The following is a 21,203-nucleotide window of genomic DNA, read 5'->3' on the forward strand; positions in this document are numbered from 1 at the left end:
AGAGATGAGAGCTGTTTGTTTGTCTGTGTATGTGTACTGTGTAATGTATCTGCACGTGCACTTGTATTACTGTGTGTATGTCTTTGTACATATATCTTGTTTATCTCTCTAAAGAGATAACAATGCAAAATAACTGATATTGATGAAAATAATGATGATGATGAGGATGATTCAAGTTCAAGTTCAAGTTCCTTTTATTGCCACACGGCAATGCAGTTGTACTTCCGCGTTTCTCTGATTGGCCGAGCGCCTTCCGCGTTTCTCTGATTGGCCGAGCGCTAAGCTCCAGGAGAGAGGAGAGAGGCTGAAAACCCGCAGTTCTTGCCTGACTGATGGGAGCCGAATCCCGGATCCGATTTTTCTGATGAATACCCCCAAAACATGGAGGTCCCGAACGCAATTTATACAAATGGAAGTATTGATTGCGCCGTAACGAATCATTAAAAAAAGATACCGTTAACTGGAATATGTTGTGCCTTTACACATATGTTGGATTATGTAATTGGTTTGTCATGACAAACAAATAAAAAAATCGCGATTTACCCGGTGGCTACAACAACACACAGTGACTACATGCATCATAGTCACTGTGTGTTGTTGTAGCCACCGGGTAAATCGCAATTTTTTTATTTACACGGTGCAGGTGGTAGCTGCGACAATACCCACAGAAAACATAAAGGACACATGGAACAGTACAGTACAGAAAACACCACCTAGAACATATACATGACGGAACAGTACAGTACAAAAAAATAGGTTCAATGTAACAGAAACCAGAGAAACATAACAGCAGGGGTACATTTAGGAGGAGTTGGAGTTGAGCAGTTGTATGGCCTTGGGGAAGAAACTATTATTGAACCTCACAGTACGACTACCTAGTGACCTAAACCTCCTACCAGAGGGGAGGTGTTGGAAGAGGTGATGAGCTGGGTGCAGGGGGTCACTAATGATTTTGTTTGCGCGTGTGATGGTGTGATGTTTGTGTATGGAGTCCAGGGTGGGGAGTTTGCAGTTGATGATTTTGGATGCCCTTTTTATGACAATGGACAATGATACAAATCTATTAAAATAAAATATGCATGATTATAACTGTACTTGTGAAGCATTATGGTTGAATTCTAATGTGTTATGATTAGTATAATATGAATGGATTACAGACACGGGCTTCAGACATCATTGACTCACGTGATGAAGATGGAGGTGGCTATGAGCGAGGCGGAGTAGACGCCTCGCTGACAGTCTACGTTCTTCCTCTGCCTCTGGTGCATCTCCCCGCCGCAGTTCTCACAGCAGCGACACCCGCAGAAACACACCGCGACGACAGGCGTGAGCAACAGGAAGGCGATCCCGACAGACGCACATGTCAGAAAACCTGCCTCATAGTGGATCCCCTGCAGGGTGGAGGAGAGGATGAAGACTTGACATGATTCGGTGGTGTGTGGTGGTAGTTTGTGTATATGTTTTTATATTTCTTCTATTTATTTATTTTGCAGATTGAAGAAAGACAAATAAAAAAAATACAATATATATAATAATTAGGGCTGGGACTTTATCGCATTAATTAACTCCAGAAATAATTAAAAGTAAAAAAAATTGATGCATTTAATCGCATGATGATTTTTCTTTATTGTGTAAGAATGTTACCTTTCAAAGGAGACCAGACTCATGCATGTGCTATAAGTATGAAGTATAATAAATCGCAAATAACTTTTTTTCTTAGTCTGGTTTGTAAAAAAAAAAAAAAAAAAAGAAAAAAAAAATAATTGAGATCAAATCAAATCAAATCAAATGTATTTGTAAGGCCCGACAACACACGTTAATGTCCCCATGGGCCGGACAAGTCTTCTTTAAACAAGTCAAGAAGAAACATAACAATAAGTCAAGAACAAAATAAGAACACCATAAGGTCCAACAAATTTTAAATAAATGCAAATAAATGAATGCAATGCGAACACTCCCAGACATATCCCGCGCAAAGGGAAGGAAAAACTCACTAAAACCTAACAATAGGGAAAAATGCACCACAGGCAGTGTGGAGGAGAGAAACCTTAGAAGGGCCATTAAAGGGGGGATCTCCCTTCTTAGATGTCGGTGATAGTAGTGTTGCAGACTGACAGTTGGTAAGCATGCACTCATGTGTGTAGAGATCAATCAAGATTTTTTTTTCCAATGGTCAACTGTTCTGGAATGTACTTGAAAGTACTGCGTTTTACTTTTACCTCGAAAGTGCTTGAGTTTACAAAAGGTCCTTTGTGCTATATATATATTATTCCTAAAATTGCTGCACTTTGTTAAAAATTGCATTGATCTGTTGGTCTGTGTAGTAGCTAATACAGGATTTTGCTGCTTAAATATATGTATAATGTATATTCATTGATTCACTCGTATACCAAAATTAAAGAATTTTTTTGCTTTTCGCATCAAATATTGATCTGTGATTAAAATGTGATTAATTTCTATGAATTAACTATAAATTCAATTCATACAACAAATTCAACAAGTGAAAAAAAAAAAAAATAGCTTAACTGAAACTATAAGATAATGTCATTATGTATAAATAAAACAAACGAGAAAGTACAATAGTAATATAGAGATGGCAATTAGAAGAGAGAGAAAAAAGAAGATTACATACAATTATTATTTTCCTTTTTTCATTAATTAATTATATCATAAATGTTTATTATTTGCAGTTAGGGTTAGGTCAAGTCAATCCAAATCACTTGGTACCTGTGTACCGGTGTTTTCTTAGCAAGAACACTAAATCCATACATTCCACTACTTACATCTTTTGAGACATTTCTGTAATGTTTTGTGAGTGCTGATTTAGTGTGAGGCCATGAAGGGTGTTTATGGTGACGACTTTACCTGTAGCAATAAGACGACGTTGTCTGGCTGTAACAGCAGCACACGTGCACACATGGAGAGACAGACAAAACAGGGTCAGTATCACAGCCAACAGCTTAGGAGATAGCAGACTTTCAATGTCCAAACGGAGACTCTTTGCACATAACTGCCCAATTGCACAGCCCTGCTAATTATCCCATCCCACTGTATTGTTATTTTTATTCTAATTAGTGTATATAGTTGACCACATCTTGCACAGTTGTACAGCCCTGGCCTATTCTTATTTTTAATTATAATTGTACTATATTCTATTGTGCTATATTTAATTGACTTCATATCCCATTTTATTTTATTCAACCTATTTATTTACAGTTGTGCAGCCCTGGCCTATATTTTATTTCATAATTATATTCTATTTTATTGTACTTCTATCTTAACTTAGTTCATATTTCATTTTATTTTACTCCACCTTTTTATTTTATTATCTGTCCGTTATTGTCTGTCCGTTAACGAACGACCAAAAGCTAATTCCTTGTATGTGAAAACTGCTTGGCAATAAAGACCTTTCTGATTCTGATTCTGATTCATAAGAGAGAGAAGCAGAGGCCCCAATGTGTCATAAGTAAGGTCACATACAGTATAAATATTAGAGAAATGGGGCTGGTTAGAGGTTAATAGGTCCATATGTAACTAGGCTGGCGATACCAAGAAAGCTCCTAGCATGATAATACTTTGGCCATAGTAGCTTCATATTGTGATTCTTAAAAGGATACTTCATCAAAGAAAAATGCTGATTTATTCTGCACATAATCTCACACATAGCACAATGCTTTATACAGTTTTGCATATACATTATGTCCACATCAAAGCAGTTGTATCACACATTAACTCATTGGACAACACTCACGAATAAAGTCGGGTTAACTCGCCGACGGTTGAGTGCCAAATCCAAGAAAAGTCAGGTTTTCTATTGTTATTTCTTTTATTCGATATTCCCATTCATAATCCATCGAGGGAGCCTGTGTTATCATTGGGAATGAGTCTGAGATCGCAAACGTCCAATACCGCCACCTTTGAAACTCTCTGGCTTGGGCTGTGTGTCGATCTAAAAAGTCCAGGCAGGGTTTTCCTTGTTGGGCAGGACAAACGTTTATAACACATGGATTGAGGAGAATCAAGCACTCCCGGTTCATGTTCTTTGGTGGATTATGTTGGCAACACGATCGACATCAATACTTGGAATGGCGATCAGATAATTGGAATATTCTTTTTGGAGTACATCCTAGTCAAGGTAAGGGCTATATGGTATCAATCTTGCGTTGATCTAAGAATCCCTTCCCCGCGATCCAAACTTATGTGTGTAATGTGTGTGTTTTTAGTGAAATGCACTAAATGCTGCATAGCGGCGTTTTCTGGGATTAGACAGGATTACTCTAAAACTATACTCATATTCACCACAGTATAAAACGGGAATGTATGGATGAATTTCTTTATTCTTTTTTTTTTAACAAATTGAACGATAGATACTCGATGTCAAATGGGCAATAGTATTATATCCATAGCTATGATATTTAATATAGTTTGAGCCCTGCAAACACCGCCATGTATCCCTATTCTTTAAAGCGGTGGCCTTCTTACCACACGGTACACAGCGACCTCTGGCGTTGATTGAGTTAAAGGGGCTCTTCACCAGAAAACAATGCTGATTTATGTTGCACATAACTCATATCCTAAAGCTCTAAATCATTTGCACACATTTAATTTAGTTTGACAGTTATTGAGAGACTTTGAATATGTCCTCCATCGGAGGACACTGAATCATTGCATTGTGTTAATTATAGGTAAATTAAATGAAGAAAAATAGCTATCCCTAATGGAGTCCCCATTGCTATCTATTCATCCCCATAATTTCATTGAGCTGTAATTAACACAATACAACAGAGTTTTGGGATATGAGTTATGTGCAAAATAAATCAACTGGTGAAGGGCCCAGTGTGATACATAATCACAGCATTCTTGTTTCAAAGCTAAGAATGTTCCTGAAAATTAAAACAAGAGAAATAATGACCAAATTAAAGGAACATTTGATTATGAATCACAATTTATAGCTTTGAAACAAGAATCCAGATCCAGTAAAACACCAAATTATTATTATTATTATATATATATATATATATATATATATATATATATATATATATATATATATATATATATATATATATTTTTTTTTTTTTTTTTAAGATTTCTTTTTTAGCGTTTATCGCTTTTCCTGGTCAGACATGACCGACAGATGCAATGAGGGTGAAACAGGAGAGAGAGCAGGGGAAGACATTCGGCAAATAACGGCGGGTCCGGGAATCGAACTCGGGTCGGCCGATCCGCGGCGCAGCGCGGTACATGGTGTGCTACTGGAGCGCCCCCTATTATAATTTTTTTATATATAAATATATACAGTATTTACATCAACAAAAATTATATAAAAATTACACATGGCAACAGTTGATTTGAAACCGTTTTTTCTTCCAACATAGACCAGCACCCCCACAGCCGTACCTACAAGCACTTAATGTCAAGGCTCTCATCCACATTCATTAATTTTCTCCCCCCGCTCTCTCCTCCATGAGCTCAATGTAACGCGGAAGTGCAATGGTCTATGGAAGGCAATTGGACATTATAAACATTCTGTGCAAGGCCTCCATTGAAAAAAAACTATAGAATGGTAGAAATCTACTTTTTTATTCCAAAAAGACCTCACAGCTGAAAGGGTTGATTTACACACAATTTGGCATCACACACATTGCACACCATGCTTACCTTCCTCCATTCCTCCAATTTGATTCCTCCCATGTTCTGCTGTATGACACCGACTATCATATCTGAGAAAAAACCAGACACAAAAATGTTGAAGACTTTGATTCCATCATTTAAAAAAGTTACACATAGGCTACTGCAATAGATATGCTGATATGCAAGTAAAACTCATTATCGAGTATTATCAGATTTATTTGGTAGCTAATGTTATCTTAACATAATGTAGATTTCCATAGCTATGCGGATGATACACAACTGTACATATCTGCTGAACCAAATGATACAGCGATTAACTCCATTACAGACTGCTTACTGGCAATAAATAAATGGATGAGTAAGAACTTCCTGAAACTAAACGAGAACAAAACTGAAATTCTAATTATCGGCTCCAAAACTAAAAAAGAAACATTAATAAAGAACCTGGGCGGACTAACCCCTTGGATCAACTCTGAGGTCACTAGTCTCAGGGTTATCATAGATTCAGAACTGAACTTCAATTCTCATATTAGCAAAGTGACAAAAACATCGTTCTTCCATCTCAGAAATATAGCAAAAGTACGACCATTTATTAATCAGAACGATGCTGAGAAGCTAATTCATGCATTCATATCTAGCCGGTTAGACTACTGTAATGCACTTTTCACAGGTCTCCCTAAGAAAACCACAGAGAGGCTTCAGCTAATCCAAAACTCTGCAGCCCGACTGCTAACTAGAACCAAAAGGAGAGAGCACATTAGTCCAGTCTTAGCTGCTTTACACTGGCTTCCTGTAACATTTAGAATTGACTTTAAGGTCCTTCTCCTTACATACAAAGCTCTAAATGGACAGGGACCTAGCTACATCGCCAACACTCTAATAAATTACACACCAGCAAGAACACTGCGATCATCAGCTGCTGGACTACTAGAGGCTCCCAGAAGCAGTCAAAAGAGGATCGGTAATGCAGCCTTTATCAACTATGCCCCAAAACTATGGAACAAACTACCCCAAAACATGAGAGAAGCCAACTCGCTAGACATCTTTAAAAGACAGCTTAAAACCTATCTCTTTGCTCAGGCATTTCACTGATAGATATCTGCTACCACCTAGTGGCAAGAGGAAACATCAGGGATATCCTGACACAACTTGTACTTACCTGCACTATTCTTACCCTGCCTACTCTTATACACTGCCTATCAAATTCATGTGTCGGTTATCGCACTTTTTACTTCTTACTAATGACTATTTTTCCAAATGTGAAACACTGTGATTATTTGTATTACTGAATAGAGAGCCTATTAGGATGCTAGATCCTAATGTGAAACACTGTGATTTACCATACCTTGCTATGCTCGCTCATGCCTGTATTTTTTATGTCCGTTCTATTTTATAATTTTTAGACTATTTTTAAACTGAATCATTTTAAACAATTTTTATTATTTGTATTACTGAAAACTGTAAGCGGAGAGCCTATTGGGATGCTAGATCCTAATGTGAAACACTGTGATTTGCCATACCTTGCTACCTGTCTATCTTTTTTATGCCCGCTTATGCCTGTATTTTTTACTGTTGTGAAGCACTTCAACTTCAAGCACTGCAACCTCTGTATGAAAAGTGCTATACAAATAAAGTTATTATTATTATTATTATTATTATCTTAAAGGAACACGCCAACATCATGGGAAATGAGTCTTCTCCTGAGTCAGACAAGAAGATAGAAACGTACAAATGTCCTCTCTGTGCGTTCAGTAGAAAGCTATACAAAACAAATCATGTTAAACCCAGATTCGGCTCAAATAAGGGACTAAACACGTTTCGCAATTATGCCACATCAATGTGGAACGCCCTACCCAAAGCTGTAAAGGAATGTGGATCACTACCCACTTGATATATCCCACTTGCAATACAATCGTCAAATTAGCTGACGACACAGTGGTGGTGGGCCTGATCTCTGCCAACGACGAGAGGGCCTACCTGGAAGAGGTCAAGGTCCTGGCGGGATGGTGCCAGGAAAACAGCCTCTCCCTGAACGTCAGCAAAACAAAGGAGATGATTGTGGACTTCAGGAGGTCGGGGGTCAAGGACTACAGCCCCCTCAGCATCGACGGGGCACCGGTTGAGAGAGTCAACAGCTTTAAGTACCTCGGAGCCTACATATCCGAGGACTTGACATGGACCACACACATTGACAGTGTTGTGAAGAAGGCACGACAACGCCTCTACTTCCTCAGGCGCCTAAGGAAGTTCCAAGTCAGCCAGAAGATCCTTAAGAACTTCTACTCATGTACAATAGAGAGCATCTTGACCGGCAACATCACCTCCTGGTTTGGGAATAGCACTGCACAAGACCGAAGCAGACTACAAAGAGTGACACGTTCAGCCGAACGCACAATTGGAGGGGGGCTCCCCACCCTCCAGAACATTTACTACAAGCGTTGCAAGGGCAAGGCTAAGAGAATCATTAAAGACTCCAGTCACCCGAACAACTGCCTCTTTGAACTGCTGCGGTCAGGCAAGCGATACCGGAGTCTCAAGGCGAGCACAGAAAGACTCAGAAGAAGCTTCTATCCCCAGGCCATCAGGCTGCTAAACGAACAATGAATGAACACTACACAACAACAACCACCAAACGCACATAGCACACACATCCACACGCACACACTCACTTTAAACAAACACTGTAGCACCCACTCCACACACTTTATAGCACACACCCACTTTAAACAAACACACTGTAGCACCCACTCCCCACACTTTATATTTATGGATGAAGGATTGCACTACAACTCGTACACCTTACTGTAAATTGTAACTAAAATTGTACCTCATCCCATTTCTGCTTTGCACTAGATAGTACTGTACATTAGTACACTGCATAGTATTGTGTATTGTATATTATATGGTAACTCAGAACATTGTACATATGTCTATACCGAACACTGTGACCTCATTTTCTTCTTCTAAATTCATGCTATATTATGTTATTATGTTATTTGATACTATCTTGTCTAGCACAGTCTCTGGAGCGTAACAGTAAGAAGCATTTTGTATGAAAGTATTCTGTACTTCTGTATGACAACTATTAAAGAACTTGAACTTGAACGAGCCACTTTCAAAACCTCTCTCAAGGGACACCTACGGGAGACTGCAATTCAACACTGGCCCCTGTAAATATCCTAACCCAACCCCCTCCAATGTACAGTCATTTACCTAGTATGGTACTGTCAATAGTCCAATGTACAATTTTGTTTGTTTGTACAGTGTCTCCCCCCCCCCCCCCTCAATGTACAGTTTTGCTTGTTTATACAGTGTGCCCCCCCCCCCAACCACCTCCAATGTAAATTACCCAGTATGGTTGTCAATATCCCAATGTACCCAACCCCCCCCACCCAACCTCCTCCAATGTACAGTTTCTACGTTAAATGTATATACTCCCTTTTCTTGACTCCTTCTGTATCACAAACAGTACTGTATTTGCAAATCTGGTATGTCATAAATGTATAGATGTAGCAGTACTGACTATCTGTATGTCATGTATGTCATATATGTCCTGATGAATTGAAAATGGGGGACCCTGATGTAAACAAGACGAAAGTCTTTCTCTGGTCTGCATCCCCTTAACAATTGTGTGTATTGAGCTGTACTGTATTGTACCCATTCTGCAATCTGTTAAAGTTTTCAATCAATCAATCAATCAAGCTGCAAGTTAGCCTAGCTTAGCACAAATGAATGGAAGCAGATATGGACCACTAGCCTAGCTTAAAACTCCGGAAGAGGTGTTTTTGGCCAACAGCTAGGCTAGCTGGTCCATTCTCTGTGAATGAGACATTTTACACTTGATAATAATACAATCATGGGTTGAAGGGCAGGTTTCAGGCACTCCAACCAGCCTGTATTAAAAGGGGAAAATAGGCCTATCCAGTTCTGTCAGAATGGGTGAGAAGATAAACTTGGGAGATTCTGGTTTGTGTCTGAACATCAAGACTAAGGGCTGCACAGTCTTCTGAGTGGCCTGGCAGAGAGGGAGAGCAAAGCCGAGGACAGCGGTAAGGGAGTTGGCTGAGAGGAGGCTGAAAAGGGAAGCTGATGGCTACCGGGAAGCGGAGAACAGGACAAAGCCCTGGGGAACGACCAACGACTGAGACACGTGTAGGTAGTGGTGACACACCGGCGCTGTGTCTGCTGAGGGTGGGCGGGTGGTTCCAGGATGCATGGAATTAGACGCTGAGCTAGCTGCATAGGTGACAGGGCATGTGAGCGGATCGGCGCGGGCGAGAAATCCGCTCTTCGCTCTAGACGGCTTGTTCCGCTCCGCTAATCGCTCATGTTGACCCCGCCCCCAAGTCGCTCTCCGCTCGCCTTCATTTACGAATCAAGCGCTCCCCGCTCCACATCGCTCGACAGCTCGATCGGCAGAATTTTAACATTTTTTGGAGCATGATGTAAATTAGCTTGATTTGACCAAACTACAACAGTCTACACCCCCTGGGCCTCTTAACAATTGTTTGTATTGAGCCGTATTGTAATTGTACCCTGTCTGCAATGTTAAATAACGTAATATCCATTCAACTAGCTCTACTAAGCGATGGTAGCTAGCCTAGCCACAATGCTATGGTCGCTGCCATTCACGTTAGCATGTAAGCTAACCACAACAACAATGGTGGAATATACTTTGGTCTAGCAGGATGTGAGTGACTGTTCACCCTTCTCATTGGTTGAAAATGGCCTTCATGTTTCTACATCGCCACCTGGCATTGGCATTGTACTACATGTATATTACATCAGTGTTAAACCACTGTGAGCGGCCCAGAGCGGATTGGAGCGGAGGAGAACTCTCGCTCCGGAAGTCGTGCCGACCCATTTTAAAACCCACTCCGCCGCTCACTTCAAAACCACCACCCACTCCGCTCCCCGCGCCGCACCGCTCACATGCCCTGATAGGTGACATAATAAACTGTAAACGACATACACATTTGCACTGAACATTATACCTTTGTCAGAGGATTAGATGCAGTCCAGAGAAAACTGTTAAGGATTGTAATGCGACCCCAATTGCACGACACAGACAGGTAATCAGAGTTAGCCAAAACAAGGGCATAATTTATTCACACAAAAAAAAGGGAGAACTCAAAATACACAGGTGAATCTTCTAGAGTCCATGAATGAAATGAAAGTTCTGAGTCTGGTCCTGTTCAGACTCACCAGAACACTTTCCGACAGGCTGCACAGCAAACGGGGTCCATGAAAAACGGAGTGAGAAACATAGGCATCCTTCCGTGGAAGCCTAGAGAGCGATGACGATGCCTCACACCACAGAACACTGCCGACGTGCAACTCAGCAAACGGGACCCACGAAAAAGGAGTGAGATCATAGGAATCCTCTCGTGGAAACATTGAGAGCGATGACGATGTCCCACACCAGGAACGAGGCCCACGGAGAGAGTAGGGCAGTAGATGGCACGACGTCTCACCCCAGAGACGCAGTGGTTGATGGTAGCATACAGAATGGCATGACATCTGAAGTGGGAACATAGGGATCCTCCCGTGGAAGTCTAGAGAGCGAAGACGATGACCCACTCCAGGAAACGGCGATAGGTGGTAGTGTACAGAGACGACCTGGCAAGGAGTGGAAGGCAACCAGCAGTACTAATACTCTCCCAAGGAGCCGATTGCCAACCACTCACAGGTGCGTGAGGAAGAAAGTTCGGCACACCCCCTCGTTGGGCAGCATGCAGTCCTACCCAGCCCTCACAAAAACAACCAATCTAGATATTTCAAGATTCTATGCTTTACATCCACGCATTCTCGGAGATGCACAACATTTTAAGATGAAAATCGATTCCGATACAATAAAGAAAGTCTTTATCACAAACAGATCAAAAGATATTTAATGTTTTACAAAACATGTCTAGTATTGCACCCAGCTTTAGAGGGTTAAAAGCCTAATTGTATTTTTTATTTAGTTAACAAATGTCTTGTTGTAATTCCTTATATACCTAATGTAGCGCATCTTCTTGAAGCGGATTCAGCTTTTTTTGCTCTGATTTGACTTCAGTTTAATTGCATTGTTACTGTTCACATGTGTGGTGCCGTCACAGTCATATAAGTAAAGATAAAGTTTGAATGACTTAATGAACTAGTGTTTTAATTTCACACCACATTGCTTGTTTGTTATTTCAGCACCAGGCGCTGTCCACCAACTTTTTTCATGTTGAGCAAGCGCTACATTGCACCTCGCTGCCTACCCGTTATTCACTCTCAACATGGATAAAACAAAGTATAAGCATTCTTTAGGTGGTGGTAGTTTCTCTATTTGGACATTATAGCTAACATATAGCCTAGCCTAGTTGGTCTGATATTTTTTTATAATTTTTTTAATAATCTGAGGGGCCAGATATTATTGCTGGCGGGCCAATTTCGGCCCGCGGGCCGCCTATTGCCGACCTGTGGACTAGATTCACCTGACTGGGTTCTATATGGACTCACTCTAGCTTGCATGTAGATTAATAGAGATGAGGGGGTATTGGCACAGGTGCTGACACCTACCTGTGCATCTTATATAAAGTCCTCTAAGGTACAATATATATGACACTCGGATTTGAGCCCATATCCCCTACCTGGAATCCCAAGGGATTCAGGCAGGGCTACTCTGTTTACACAAACCCCCTTTGACCTCCCCCATGGGGGTTCCCATTGGCTGATACCCTAATGTCTATCTCATTCACACAGCCATCAATGGGGTTTTGGGTTTTGTCATTTAAACCTCCACCTCAAGTGGAGCGTTTTAGATTCGTTTTTCCCCTTTTTAATTATTCTCACACGTGTATTTATTATGTCGCTCAAGCTGCCGAGCTTGTGTTTTTAATATTGGTATGTACCAAACATCTACCGGTCAGTCAAAGGGGAATGTGGACTCGGGACACGTTGTTTGGGTACCGGTAAGTAAGTTATGTTATGGTTAAAGGGGAACTCCACTTTTTTTGGAAATTAGCTTATTTAACATCTTCCCTGGAGTTAGACAAGAAGATGCATACCTTTTTTGTCTCTGTGCGTGCATTTTAGCTTTGGGAATAGACGCTCCGTTAGCATAGCTTAGCTTCATCACTGGAAGTGAGGCAGGACAGTAGCCTTACAGTGCCTTACAGTGTATTGCAAGGTCTGACATTGACCAAACTTGATATGCATGACCTTGGTGGGCTCTAGGTCAACTCCTGAAAAGGGGGTCAATGTCAGACCTTGCAATCAAAAGTTAGGGGCGCACTGAAATTATGGCAAGGGTTATTAGCCCCCTAACTTTTGATTGCAAAGTCTGACATTGACCCCCTTTTCAGGAGTTGACCTAGAGCCCACCAAGGTCATGCATATCAAGTTTGGTCAATGTCAGACCTTGCAATACACTGTAAGGCACTGTAAGGCTACTGTCCTGCCTCACTTCCAGTGATGAAGCTAAGCTATGCTAACGGAGCGTCTATTCCCAAAGCTAAAATGCACGCACAGAGACAAAAAAGGTATGCATCTTCTTGTCTAACTCCAGGGAAGATGTTAAATAAGCTAATTTCCAAAAAAAGTGGAGTTCCCCTTTAAGCGTATGGAAGATGAACGTACGAGTTATGAATGCCGGGAGTGTATGTTTGGTAAAGCGTTCCAGTTCGACTGTGTGTGTGTGCGTATTGGCTTCGCGATTCACTACAGGGGTTTAACGGCTTAAGCTGGGTTTTGATTATCACTTAACCAATACGTTATTATATACGTTATATATACGTTATTTGTTCCGTATGACTCGTTTCATGTGTGTGTCTCGAATGTGCGTGCTGATTTGTTTACTTTGGCAACACGGGTCGCTAAGGAATTTAGGTTCGAAGTTGAAGAAAGTGCACTTTTAGGTTGAAAGAACGGCCCTAATGTCAACGTGTTTCAATATAAGCGTTATGTATGGTGATAATGAGTATATTGTTAACTTAGCTCCGCTCAGTCGTCCCTACTAACACAATTGGCAGTGTTAGCGGGTGGGAAGCCAGTGCGGTATGTGTCCTGGTCGTTGTAAAATGCGACTCCTACTGGTCGGTCGGCTGTTCAGCAGGGAGGAGATCTGGGGGAAATAGCGTGAACCTCTGCACGCGTTACGTTACCCCAGTGAAACTCCTCGCTGGCGACTCCACAGCGGCTGGCGACTCCATATGTATCGGAGGAGGCACGTGGTAGTTCTACACCCTCCCCAGACTGACAGTAGGGCAGCATGTGGTAGTTCTACACCCTCCCCAGGCCGACAGTGGGGCAATGTGCGCAACAACCAGAAAGGGAATTGGCATAATGACTAAATTGGGATGGGTGAAAAATACAGAAAGCCCAAAAATAAATAGAATAATAAAAAGAAATAAAGTATAGAGTAGGACCTTTTGCACGCCAGAGGGCGATACTACACTGCATCTCTGGCACCTGTTTACAACATGCCATAGTGAACCTATTGTCGTTGATAAAATATTATGTATGAAAAAAAACATTTCCCCTGCAAATCTCTTTGTTCAATATTGTGTTATGTTTGCAGGTTAGTATTTAAGGTTTGATATTGCCTACAGCCTACCTAACTCTCAGGCATTGAGCACGCAACTATTCAACTCTCTCAAGCCTCACCTACTATTTCTGCCTGATGTTTTTTTCTCTATCACGCATTGGTTGCCATTTATTTCATAGTGATAGAGAATTCATTAAATATAATTTCACCTGTGAAATTGATCTTGGCTTTTACTCATTATGCTACCTGTTGTTGTTAATGTAGATAAAGGATACATAAAATCATTGTATTCAATAGATTTCTGAAATGGTAATCGATACATTTGAGATCATCAACATGCAAAACAAAATGCATTTCCTAGAAATAACCATGTTGCACACAGGGGTTATTTCTAAACTGATGCACAGCGGATTAAAGACGTATTATTCCAAAAAGAGATAGACTTTACCATGGACACGTAACCAAAGATTTGAGATTTTACTTGGACTCGTGCCCCAACAACGTTAGGTTAGGTTTACTTTATTTGTTCAAGGGGGACAGCGTACATTTTACAAGTGTAAAAATGCACAACATTTTTGCCAAAAGGGCTCATTTCCATTGGCAGTCCCCCTGCCAGAAGGTACAGGCTAACATCCTGTGTGAAGAAACGTGAGACGGGACGTCCTCTAAAGAGGATGCAGGGTCTTCTGGGGAAAGAGCTGTGTGGCTTAAGATGGCTGTCATGTCATGTTTCATTACTTCAAGTACAAAAAGTAATACAAATAAATGTCTTCGGCATGCAGTGGCAACCCTACATGGGCCCCCCAAAGGATTGCTGTGTGCAGGCAGGTATTTATAGGCTACCGCCTGGCGGAGATTGATTGCTCTACTGAGTGCACCTTTCTAGTTTATTCCATTTTTCTTTAATCTAACTGATTTAACAACACAAAAGGTGAACTCTTACCCATTAGGGGAATTGGAGGCTGTTAACTAAGGCGTTCCAGTGCTCTGTCAAAAACCTCCCTGTCCCTCTGTTTTAATGAAAATCCTTATGTTGACCTTCAAATAGAAAAAAGCTAAACAAAAAAACAATACTGTTGGTAATGTATTCATTTTTGGGGGGAGCTCTAGTGCGTGCCTGTTGATCTGTTTATATGGGTCAGTCAACTGTAAGCCTTCCTGGAAAGTCAGTGTCAGAATGTTTAGAACACCTTCAACCTGTCCAATATTTCTCTCACCTTCTATGGTGAAGAAGATAAATAGCCATATTGGGTGAAAACCTCTACATCTGCCATTGGGGTGAATGGAGCCTGTGGTACTGGTCTCGTGAGGGGCGGTGAGCCGCCTTGTGTAAGACAAAGACAAAGACAAAGACAAAGACAAAGACACAGACACAGACACACACACACACACACACCATGTTGTACATTGAGTTATGAAGGCTTTTGTCTCTCAAAACGTAACCCCTAACTGCTCCTGATGAGCAGGTTGGCACCTTGCATGGTGTGTGAATGTGTGAGTGAATGGGTGAATGTGAGGCATAAGTTGTAACGAACTTTGGATCAAAGCATTATATAAATACAGTCCATTCCATTTACTGTCAGCCTTCCTACTGTAACAATAAGGAATCTTCTTTCCTGTGTCTCCCCTACTCTGTCTCCCTCTCAGCCTTCATACCGTCAATAAAGAACCTTCAATCCTGCGTCTCCCATACTCTGTTTCCCTCTCAGCCTTCTCAATAAAGAACCTTCGCTCCTGTGTCTGCCCTATTTTGTCTCCTTATCACCCTTCCTACTGCCCTTATAAAGAACATTCTCTTTTGTGTCTCCCCTACTCTGTCTCCCTCTCAGCCTTCTCAATAAAAAAAAAACTTCTCTCCTGTGTCTCCCCTACTCTGTCTCCCTCTCAGCCTTCCTACTGTCTCAATAAAGAAGCATATCTCCTGTCTCCTCTACTCTGTCTCCCTCTCAGCCTTCCTACTGCCTCAATAAAGAAGCATATCTCCTGTCTCCTCTACTCTGTCTCCCTCTCAGCCTTCCTACTGTCTCAATAAAGAAGCATATCTCCTGTCTCCTCTACTCTGTCTCCCTCTCAGCCTTCCTACTGTCTCAATAAAGAAGCATATCTCCTGTCTCCTCTACTCTGTCTCCCTCTCAGCCTTCCTACTGTCTCAATAAAGAAGCATATCTCATGTGTCTCCTCTACTCGGTCTCCCTGTCAGCCTCCCTACTGTCTCAATTAAGAACCTTCTCTCCTGTGTCTACCCTACTCTGTCTCCTCAATTAAGAACCTTCTCTCCTGTGTCTCCCCCTCAGTCTTCCAAATGTCATGATAGGACCTTTTCACAGCAGACATTTTGATTTGACATAGAACACATGTGTAACCATAAATTTAGAACAATGAATAGATAGTCTTTTGTGGGAAAATGTATGCTGTGAAAAGGGCCTACAAAGACGAGCTACTAAGGGGAGTGGACTGTCCTCTGGTACACAGTATACTTTTGCTTAATGTAGGCCTATTGCTTGTGGAGCGACTAATACTTCCAACTCTCCTTTCTACATCCAGTCTCCACTGGCATTAGATGTAGAAGGGCCATTAAAGGGAAACACCATCCAAATAAAGAAGAAGTTATTTATTCCATGGTTTAGGAAAGTTAAGTGAACATGAACCAGATCCATGTCAGAAACCAGAGAGGTAAAACAGTCAGTCTGGAAATGCTCCATAGATAATGAATGAGAGACAGTTTTTTTAGACTGATATTTTTTTGTGTTCTGAGTTGAGTTCTGAGTCTTAGCACTGTAGTTTTTTAGAGAGTTGTTAATGTTCACTCATATTGTTGGACTGTCTTAGACCACAATATGTATAAATTCATAAATCAAGTGTTCCTTCCACTTTCCTCACAAAAAGAATAATATGCTGCTTAACGCGTTTAAACCTACCATTATAATTTTACAGCCCAAAATACAAACACTATATTTTTTGTATTTTGGGCTGTAAAATTGTCAATGAATGTCCTAGGAGTAAGTGTGTTTGCCCCTAAGGGACAACATTTGTAATACCCTGAAAGCAAAAATGGATTTAACCTCTTAAGCCCGACAGGTCCGGTACCGGACCCAAAATGACATCACGCCATGAATCCATCTCTACAGACTGTATGAATTAATGTTGCGTTTCCTTTTCAAATCTAGCCAAGAGTAAAGACCCTAACCCTGTCAAAACAGCAGTCATAGTGTATATTTTCAGCAATACGTTTGTTTACCAATAGGTTAAAGTGTTATTAGTGAAATATGAGTTTTGGAAATGTATTCATAAACTAGCGAATATCGATCAAAAGAAATGCGCACCGCCATTTTGTTTGTAGTCATATGAGGAGAGGAGACCCAGGGCTTTGGAATGGCATTGGAACTACCCAGCTCAAGCCAGCTCCTGTCAATCAAATGACTTGTGGATTAACTTTTTTATTTATCTTATTTTTAGGGATTATCTACCACAAACTGAATGTTATTGGCATAAATTAGAACACAGTTAGTTTATCTACCTTTCTGTGAACATCTAACAAAAAACGGCGTTGCAATCTGATGAAAGATGGCGGAGGAATCTACATAATAAAAAGCTAACTGTACTTACAGTATATTTCATTCACGGTTCTTGCTGCACGCCTGGTGATACTAAATCCAGATTGAACTCTGCCGTTTGAAAGAGGAGATTTGGCCCGATTCATAGATGTGCGACTATAATAATAATAAGGTAATTTATAGGCCTGATATTCTATATTCTATAATAATATTTCAAATAGCATGTGTCCAGATGGCAGAATTCAGTAGTGTATCTACAAAACCTTCTGTTTAATCATCTTCCCTTTATTAATTTGTTTAGATTTCTTGTACACGTGATCTCAAGAAGGTGCTGAACAGGCTCAGTGGCAGTTTTTCATGTCTGGTCATTTTTAGCATGGTGTTATTCACCGCCAAAGATAAAAAAATAAAAAATAAATTATAAATATAATTGATATTCTCCTTTGGTTCATTACAATTTACTGAAGCCTAGTAACAGACACAATATTTATGACACTGGGAATACATTCACTGAGATCCATAGATGTCCCTGGATACCAAGAACATGCAAATGGACCATGTAGAAGTGGAGCAATCTTCCATTTACTTAGGTATGTATTTTTAGGTGGATTTTCAGAAAATAGGGCTAGGGCTCAAGAGGTTAAGTATTTATACATGAAGTACGGGAATGTGGTTGGGTATCACTGCCATATAGATAATTATCTCAATGGTGTTGTCTTCTTGAAATACCTACGGCAGCCAACTAGCCTACTACACAATGCTAAATACTAATAACATACTAGGTATTCATATTAGTTATGAAATGGTCTTTGTTGCCACTGATTAATGTAGCATACAAGCACATCTGAGAAGTGTCTTTACCACCTGATGATGGCCGGGTGAATACCAAACCAAGCCGCATTTCTCGGAGACGCTCTCTGATTGGCAGGTTAAGCTTTGTCACTCTTCGAAGTTGGTTAAGGTTAGAGTTTGTCTTAGAGCGTGACGGCAAGTTCTTTCGACGGTTAAGCTTAGGCACTCTTTCGAAGTTGGTTAAGGTTAGAGTTTGTCTTAGAGCATGGCGATAGAACGCCAGGTAGTTTGCAGGCTGTTTGACGAGGAAATGGGCAAAGACACAGCTCGTCACGGATTGGGCAAAACGGGTCAGTGGCCTATCAGAGAGCGTCTCCGAGAAATGCGGCTTGGTTTGGTATATACACGCTGGCCGGGTACTTAGTTAGCATTAGCCACCCAGTGTAGCTAAGCTGAGACAGCTTAGCTCAGTGACCCAGCTACTGGGTAGCTACTGGGAGGGAAAGCAACATGGAGGGATAAACAACCAGAATAATTAGAACTGACAGAATTAGAACTGAAGACACCCCCCTCACTCACACACACACACACACACACACACACACACACACACACACACACACACACACACACACACACACACACACACACACACACACACACACACACACACACACACACACACACACACACACACACACACACACACACACACACACACACACACACACACACACACACACACACACACACACACACACACACACACACACTTCTGCTATGGACTATTGGCTTATAGCCTACATATACCCAAGGCAGTTGTATTAATTGAAAGCAATAGAATGCCTGTGTTATACCTTAGTTATAGCTTTCAACATTGAGAATTCATTTTAACTGTCATCTTTGCCTGTGTGAAGGGCAGGCTATTCCCCTGGAGAAAGCACATTGGCCTGTATTCCTGGTGGAAATAGGATAGGCTAGCCACTAGTTTGCTCTATAAACCTTTAAAGGTAGAATCTGTAATGTCGTCAAACAGTGACAAAAGATGACAACATGGTACTGGATTGGATTTCAGTGGGTATAGGGGAGGAGTTGCTACTGCTGTCCACACCTCAGGCTCTACCCATAGAGGTCTGGAGAAATCCACAGTATAATAAGTTACTAAACTCAAACCCACACGTCAGACCAAAACAAAAAAAGTAAACAAAGCAAAATACCAAGTGAGGCTCTTTTGCCTAGAGGTTGCTCTTTGACTGCATTACAGATTACATTATACGTTTAACTAAACTGCTAGCTCATTCAGTGAAAGTGGGAGAAACTTAATGTACACTTCAGGGCAACATCAGAAGAAGGCCTTCACACAGTGAAACTACCAAAGCCTACACCAAGCCATGCACCGTGGTTGCAAGCTGGTAGCTAGTTGTTGTGCTGTGCAGCCTAAGTCAGAGCAACCTTCTTAAAGGTTAAATATAGGCTAACACAATCCTCTGCTGTGACCTGTGGATTACTAAGAGGTGTGGTCACAGCCTTTTGCAACCTTCATCCTGTATTCCACACATAAAACACAATGTACTCCCTTTCCTTTATAGACAAAACAAAAAGGGTCAAAAGAATCACTCCTATGACAACATCATCCTGTTGACATAGTTGACCAAACCATTTTGGCATGTTGTTTTAAATTAGAACAGTGACTGCATAGCAGTGCAACATATTAAAAGCCTAATTTCAACTAATTAAAATACTTAATTAAGCTTTCAGTCTGTATCAAACACCTTAATCTACTCAATATCTTATAGAACAAGAACTTCTCAGTAGCTACTCTTACTACTCTCTCTTACCCTTAGGAGCTCTCAACCAGGAAGTATGCTAAAATCACAGAAATCATGAAATCCATATCGCAATGTATTATCATGAAAAACAGGGGCATTGTAGTTATTAGAAAATGTACTTCAAAAGGCGACTAACTCTATCGATATATTGATGTACAGTAGCACAGCACAGAACAGTCCCTGAGCATGCGCATTGCTTATTACACTCAAGTCAAGGAATAATTACAATGTCCATGTTCATCATTGCAATGATGATGACGATGAACTGAACAAAGAAAAAGCTGCAGATATGAGTTATAATCTGGTGTTGTTTAAATGGACTATAGCCAATTTGTTTGTAGGAGAAATGCATTGTAGGTTTTGATATTTTTTTATATATATGTTGACAAGCAAGACCAAGTCTAACAATGCCTGGCATAGGCAATCAATGTAATGAAGCAGCTAACACCAATTAAGCTGGTTAGCTACCATATCCATTTGACATCCAAACAAAACATTAGAAACACATGAATCATGATTAGCATAGTTACTCAATATCTCAGTTAGCTGTCATGATTTAATCTGAATGCCATGCTGATGATTCCCTGCATTGTATGGTTTGTGGTTTGTGGTTTCTATGCCTACAAGACAGCATGTGTAGCCTAAATATTGAGTAACAAAACAACGCTAATCGATATGGCAAAGCTCCTGTGTGTTACTGGTGAATGTAGCTTGGTTTCTGGCATACAAACCAACTGTCATATTTGTACCCTATTTATTTCCATGAATGGAATTAATTCTTGTTATGGCTTGATAGACAGCTCAGAGCTAGCCAGCTTGTTGTGATGCATGTGACATCAACATAGTATTCCAACTACCAAAGCGCAAGAGGACTTCTTG

General features: G+C 40.8%; 1 protein-coding gene across 1 annotated transcript in view; it reads right to left on the reverse strand.

Annotated features, from left to right (window-relative positions):
* The window catches only part of LOC311231680 (prominin-1-A-like), a gene marked incomplete at its 5' end in the record, with an annotated part of 145,731 nt that overhangs the window by 82,459 nt on the left and 42,069 nt on the right, over positions 1-21,203 (reverse strand). Inside the window, 3 exons of the mRNA XM_084318308.1 lie at positions 1,186-1,391; positions 2,866-2,892; positions 5,662-5,723. Of these exons, the coding sequence (XP_084174434.1) occupies positions 1,186-1,391; positions 2,866-2,892; positions 5,662-5,723 (295 nt within the window). The remainder of the gene's footprint in view (positions 1-1,185; positions 1,392-2,865; positions 2,893-5,661; positions 5,724-21,203) is intronic.

Source organism: Notolepis coatsorum (assembly GCF_963971535.1).
Source record: "Notolepis coatsorum genome assembly, chromosome: 7".
In the NCBI taxonomy this organism is placed as follows: Eukaryota; Metazoa; Chordata; class Actinopteri; order Aulopiformes; family Paralepididae; genus Notolepis; species Notolepis coatsorum.